The sequence below is a fragment of the Thermobia domestica genome, chromosome 9 (assembly GCF_964235325.1).
Source record: "Thermobia domestica chromosome 9, izTheDome1.hap1.1, whole genome shotgun sequence".
NCBI lineage: Eukaryota > Metazoa > Arthropoda > Insecta > Zygentoma > Lepismatidae > Thermobia > Thermobia domestica.
The window spans coordinates 61041394-61048804 of NC_137462.1; the positions used below are offsets into that span (position 1 = coordinate 61041394).

The 7411-nt window shown below is 36.7% G+C and overlaps 1 protein-coding gene across 1 annotated transcript in view; it reads left to right on the forward strand.

The window, feature by feature from the left end:
• The window catches only part of LOC145694005 (uncharacterized), a 366213-nt gene extending 359110 nt beyond the window's left edge, over positions 1 to 7103 (forward strand). Inside the window, exon 5 of the mRNA XM_081770149.1 lies at positions 4045 to 7103. Within this exon, the coding sequence (XP_081626275.1) occupies positions 4045 to 6316 (2272 nt within the window). The 3' untranslated portion in view covers positions 6317 to 7103. The remainder of the gene's footprint in view (positions 1 to 4044) is intronic.
• Positions 7104 to 7411: the final 308 nt, after the last annotated feature.

Here is a 7411-nt window from a genome sequence, read left to right on the forward strand (position 1 = left end):
TTCTGAAGAACCTTCTCATAACTCACACAAAACTTAACTTCTATACGCCTAAAGGAAAATAAAAATATGTGTCACAAACAGTTACATATGAATGAACTTTTATAAAAACACTGACTTCACACAACACCGACGGACAACTCTATTGTTTGTTTATCCGTTGCGTTAACACAAAATGTAAAAAGTTTCTAGGGACCCAGTTCGGATTTTTGACGTTCGGATTATTTACGTCCTACTGTATTAGCTGTAGGCAAAGTTTGAATTTCAAGAACATGAAAACAAATATGCATAATACTGCGAGAAATGAGAAGCATCGTAGAAAGCATGTCCATTTCCGTATCATCTCTAACGTTGATGGAAATATGCCTTAGATATTGTTAAATTAATCTGCATGAAATCGTTTAGTTTAACGTCCCATTATTATACAAGTTAGGCTAAGGGAGACGATTACTTAGGCAAATGAATGATGATTGAAGAATTGATGGAATGAAAAAGTGGAAGGAAACTGTGGTATCCCGAGAAAACCCGTGTACACGATGTTGTCCACGTACTTACTTGGAAGGGGATCGAACCAGGGACCCCACGCAGCAGAGTTAAGCGCTCTACCACTGAGCCACAGTGCTTTCCTTGAGCTCATTAGAGTTTGTACACTTGTTTCGCTGTTGATTTTTGGGTAGCATCTACATATAATGTGTGTTTTCGGAAATGAGTTCAGCGCTATTAAAAAGCACTGTACTCTCTACGCACTAGAATTCTGTAACATGATTTTTCTATCACTCTGTGGCTTAGGTACGTTTATTTACTGGCTGGTACCATCGAAAAAATCTTGGAACACTAAGGACGCCGTGAATTAAATAAGTAGGAATTACTGCCATACGGCATGTCATGTATAAATTATTTTTTAACTTTTTAAATTTAATTTTTAATTATGTAAATGTTAAGTTCATAAATTACTGTGGGGCAAGTCTATCTTTCTCTAAGATTTAATTTAGGCTTAACAATGAGAAAAAAGCAAGAAGAAGGAGAGAAATGAAAGGAAAAGTGGCTTAATTAAACAATTTATCAGAGTAAAAAAGGAACTACGAGTGAACTTTATACTTTTCAAAATTCACGACGATTTATTCACGAATACACCTTTTTCTTTTATTTTTATCTGAAGTTAGTTGCTTTTCTCAGTCCTGATTTGGTTTATTTTTCATTATAGTTACTTTAATATTTATCCTTACGGAATACTATTCTCTTCATTTTTCTAAAGTTTGAAAACTAATATTTTATTTGGAATATAACTACGAATATTTTTCTTTCTCACATTTCTTTACGTCCCAGTCAGACTGCTGTATGTTGCCTTGCAGCAATACATACTTAGGCATATTTATGTACGTTGCGTTTAATGAATATTTTATGCAATGTAAAATTCAGACATGGGATTCAAAAGTAAACTGGACAATGTAGTGTATACTCTTTTTCTTTAAAAAAAGAAAATGTAATAACTGAGGAAGGAAACGGAAATAAATTGAAAAAAAAAGCACAAGAAAATGAACTGATGCTACGCTGTATAATGCCGCAGATCCAAATTAAAAAATGAAATGAAGTCTTTAAGTTTTACGTCTAACGATTATGCCGACTAGGCTAAAGGAGACGGTGATGATGAGAAATGAATGAAATGGTGGAGTGAAGAAAATGGGAGGAAACAAGAAAACCGCGAGAAAACCCAGGCACGGTGTTTATCCACCACCAATTTCACTTGGCGCAAGCTAGAATCAAACCTGGGATCTTGTGCACCAGAGGTGAACGCTTTACTACTGAGCCACCGCGGCACCCAAATGCAAATTAAGGTATGTGTAAGTAATGGAATAGTATAACTCTATCTACAAACGTAAAATATAATGAGAAACTATTTCTTGAAACACTGAATGCATTTACATATAGAACGAGTCCATCTCCTCCCTTAACTCTATAATAAAACGAGAATTAGTTGAAATCAACCACTTCCGCTTTCATTAAAAATCTACCATTTCCGGTTTCAACACTGATCACACTACACAAACAAGTGAATATCGTTTCACATTATGAAACTAAGACTTCCAAACAATATGAATTCAAGCTATGCATACTTGAAATAGTGCATGTATAACTACTGGTAGCATTACTGTAGCATTACTGTACAAAAAGTAGTTTACTTCAACCACTTCCGGTATGAATACAGGACTACGGGAGGGGGTATGACCTATCCTTTAGACACTGAATCGATTGCAGAAAGTCACTTCTTGACATCTTTTACCGTCTTTCCTCTACGAAAATCAGTACTGAAACCAGAAATAAAACTACATTTGAACCACTTCCGGTTTTGGTACAAGGTAGTGGATAGTCATGCTGATGTTGACTTTAGATGCCGAATCGTTCGCAAAAAAAGGAAAAAGCTTCTCGCTATCTATTACCGTTTCCGGTACGTGGCGATAAGCGCGGTGGCTCAGTGGTAGAGCGTTCACCTCCGGTGCTTGGGGTCCGTGGTTCGATCCCAGCTCGCGCCGTGTGGACTTTGTGGTGGACAAACACCGTGCTCGTGGGTTTTCTCGGGGTTCTCCCACTTTCTTCATTCCACCATTTCACTCATTTCTCATCATCACCGTCTCCTTTAGCCTAACCGGCATAATCGTGGGACGTTAAACTTAAAGATTTCATTTCATTCATTTTCTATGTCTCATAGTTTCAGTCTATCTGTTTTACACTATGATGCAATAAACTAATTTGTTTTATATAGGCATATACCATAGTTACATATTGTGCATACAGAATGACTCATGAATCCTAGACCTAAATTTGAAATGAAGAACAGCGTACTATTCTACGCCTCTAACATCGGGGTTGATGTGTGTGTGTGTGTGTGTGAGAGAGAGAGAGAGAGAGAGAGAGAGAAACTGTCATGGTAACTACTAACAGGATGATACTTTGTTTTCGTCCTAATTTAGAATGCTTCTAAATAATAATGTATAGCTGTCAGTACTATTCTTTTTAAAAAGAATTTTTTAGCATCAACCTGCGTACAGTATCATATACGGAGTGTTTAGAAAGTCTCTATACACTAGTGTGAATTCGATTAAATCCTTTGGCGTAGGAGACCCGGGTTGGATTCCCGGTGAGAGCTCATGTGGTTCGAGTTCCACATTAATCAGTACGTCCCGTCTCATATAACTTCACTGCTAAAAGGGACGTTAAACTCAAAATCAACTCAACTCGATTAAATCCTTTCGAAAACAAGGAAACAAAGAAAGAAACATATAAATCTACAACTAACCTACATTTCTCGCAATTTCTGATACCAGGATAAAATTTCACATAAACATAAACAGTTTTCTAAACCTTCGCATTCCTAGATACAATATTTCTGTTTGTGGCTTTGAATACCTCACGAATCAGATGTATTCCGAACAGCTTGTATATCACATGATCCTAAAGAAATCTCTTGAGTCTTAAATAGCACTGAAAAATAGAGTAGACTAGCTTCTAGAGTTCGATTCAGAATCCAAAGAACAGCTTCCGCTAATACACATTTCTATTTAACTTTTACAAAATATTAGGTTACAATTTTCCTTTGCAAAATACTCACACAATAATCGAATAATTAAAAAAAAAAACTCTTAACTTCCTTGCGCGCCTCGTTCACAATGGCACTCTACCTCATATAACTACATTGTTGTTTTAATGAAAATTTGAATAAATTTAATTAATGGTATCCAAATAAATGATGAGTACTGAATTCAAAGATAAAACAAATTCAAAATGTACAATAGATACTCAAACACGTGCCTGCTTAATTCGAATTAGCGGAGAGAAGATAAATGCGTAAGAACAATACATCCTAAAATATGGTTTGCTGTTGCAAACAAAGTCAAAATGCCAAGTTGTAATGTGCTTTGTTTGTGTTCAATTACAATAGTTACTTATATCTTTAAAAATGTTGTCTATGATTAATCTATTTGAGAAATATACATATTAACGCAGTGAATATTAGACGTATCTACTGATATAATTTACTTGTACTTACAGGTTCGTCCTAAGCCTGGTGACAGCCAACTTGGTAGCTTCCCTAGTCGTGATGCCTGTAGTCCTGGTCCAAATTGCTCGTCGAGAGATGTCTAACCTGTTTTGGTGGCGACAGATGGTGGCCAGTCTAACAGCCCTTGTAGTGACAGCATCGATATTTTCGATCGTGACAATTGCTGTGGACAGATATAACGCAGTCATTAGTCCTTTACATTATACAATGACTATTACAAGGCAACGGAGTCGGTTAATGATTGCCGGTGTGTGGGGACTCTCTTTGCTGCTGGCAGCTCCGCCTTTGTTAGGGGTGGTTATTGAAGAAACGAAAGATCATCATCATCCTCCAAATTCACCTGGTTGTGAGACTCCCAATTTCCTTTTAGCTGAAGGGGAAGTGTTTAAATTGGCTTATTCATTGGTGCTGGTCACCTTGGGATTTACATTACCTTTTCTAGCGCTTTGTTGGATTTACGTCAGGATGTACCATGCTGCACATAGAAACAGTGAACGAACACGCCGCCATAGTTTGTCTACTAATCCAGGAGAAGTCGTGACAAATTCAACCACATACGACCCGCCTGGTACACCAGAAAGTGGTATGAGCAATGCAGTGGGATCAAGAAGAAAACCACCCAAAAGAAGATGTTCAAACGCTAGCCTTTCAGCTTTATTCTTCCGTGAAGAAGGAAGGGCAGTGAAAACAGCAGTTATGGTAATAGCTTCCTTCCTTTTCTGTTGGACCCCCTACTTCACGACTATGATATTAGAAACAAGTTTAGCAAATTTGCGTCTTCCGGACATATGTCGTTATTTTGTTATGTTCTCGGCACTAAGTAGCAGCTCATTAACACCATTTATATATGTCTATCGCAATGAAACTGCCCGTAAAGAAGCTCTAAAGATTATATTCTGGTGGCAAAAGGGCAAACAAACACAAAATCAAAATTATGGGTTCCCAATAGGCACACAAAAAGTAGCTAATGGTCAAAACTGTTTCAGTCAAAGTATTTTTGAAACACCTTCCAAATCCTGGTGTGATCAGGAAACTATTTCTATACAAAGCTTCCCTACGGAGTGCCAAAGATGTGGTAGTTTGACGGCAGATTTTATAGCTACATATGAAGTGATAGAGAGTCCTGTTGAAAATGGTACTCAAGGCGGAACAGATGGAAACAGAGGTACGGCAACAGTGTCTAGTAGTATTGATGAGGGAAGTGGAGTCGAAGATAATGGTGGGAAGACAACTAGAACTCGCCGTGAAAGTGTCACTTTTAGGCTAGCATTTCTTCCCAGAGCAGCCACCAGACGTTGTCAGACTTGTATTAGACAAAACTCAGATTCTTCTTCTGGTAGTGGGCATCCTTTACTAAGGGACGTGGAGATGACTGGCAGAAGAACCCCTCCTCCTATGCCTACCAAGGCACTCACGTATGGAGATCGTACAAGTAGTGCTTCTAGTGAACCAGCAACTCCAAAACATTGCTTTCGTCACCTTAGTACTCAAAGCACAAGTATTGGAAGCACACATCAGCAGTCTGGTGAAAGTGATATTATTCTTGAACTAGAAGAAACTAGATTTATAACTCGTTCTGGTAGACCGAATTCTACTGTTATGTTCCAAGAAACTTCCTTAGCTTCATCCTGTAGAGATTCGTGTATTACCCAATCGTTAGATAGTATAGGCGATAGTCGTTTATCATTATCTATATGTAATTCCGCGTCACAGGACCAAGGACAAATCACACGTCCCTATCCGATTCGTAGACAAGACTCTGTCTGTAGTAACGATTTTGAAGAATACCTTAATAGTATTGAAAATAGTGAAATTAGAGAAAAGTCGTGTCCACGCCAGGATTCTAACTTCAGTGATGTATCACAAAGAACGGTTGACAGCGGTGTAGTTGCTGACATATCAAGGTTAGGTCCAAGAAGACATAGACATAAGCTTCAAAGACTAGCAGCTCTAGAGGATCCTGGGGATACATTGTTAGAAGAAGTAACTCCTGGGGATGAAATTTGTCAATTATCACAGTCTCATTATGATCAAGACCAACAACCATTGTCACTTCCAGAGGAGGCATCAACACGAGAAATTGTTCCACAAGACAACACCAGGTTACCTGCTCTAGAAGAAGCGCAACAGTCATCAACTTCAACATCATCATCTCCTGCAAAGAAGCAATCTGCAAGAGTACGTATAGCGGCTGGACTTAAATCTAGTTTCAAGTCAAGATTTTATAGACCAGCTTTTAGAATTCCTCAATGTGATTTCTGAGGTTAAATTTCGCCTCCTGTTTTATTGTAATTGGGAGGCTAAAACTGTGTAGAAACATGTACTCTTTATAATATTTTGAAACCTCTTAAACCCTTGTCTGTGTTGAGATTAATTATGCATTTATTTATTTTTTAAAAAAACAAAAGATACACTCAGTGAGAATGAAATAAATAGAAAGCTATATAGTTTACATTTGAAGAGATCTGTTCTAAACGTACTGCTTATAGAAACATTCCAAAGGTAATGCATAATATTGTGTTAAAGGTTAAAAACACTACACTTTATGATTTAACCTTATGATTCATGGAAGCACACTGTAGCAATTAACACTATAACTGAAGCGAGTAATACTAAAAACACAAAGAAAGACAGATTTTATTACTTTGTACAGCCTGAAAATTTAGATCTCTATAAGTAAAACTATTATATGGTTTAATATAATAGATGTTGTCTTTGAAGAAATCAGTGAACTTCAACGTGTAGGTTTTAACTGAAATACTTTGTCAAAGGTGCTTCTTTCTATATTGTCGTCTAAGGCAAAAATAATAATAAGTGTAGAAGTGTAGTATGCAATGATTCTTCCAAAAAAAAGAAAGAAAAAAGAGCTTTTCATTAAAACCGTAATTGGTAGCTGAACCAAACTAACATTATAATTGTACCACAAGCAATGTTGTATTTTTAATGTCTTGAGACAGGCCAATGTAAATGCAAACAGTGAGGTAGAAAGTATGAATGAAACTAGTTTCGCAGAATTCCTTTTCTTTACAAGAATATTTGCAAAGTATATATATATATATATATATATATATATATATATATATATATATATATATATATATATATATTTCAGTTAAGGGTAGGAATTGCAAGAACGATTATTATCTCTTCTTGAAGTCGATACATATTTCTCTAGTTCGGGGCTAATATTGTTATATACTAGATTGAAGTCATAGCTCATGCATTGCTATAGGTGGAAACTATCCCAAAGAAAATCTCTCTCTCTTGCAGATATATATATCTTAGCGTTGACTTTTTTTCACTTGAAACCTAGACTTGATTTCAAGTGACACCTTTCTCCTTCTTCCGTTGTCAATT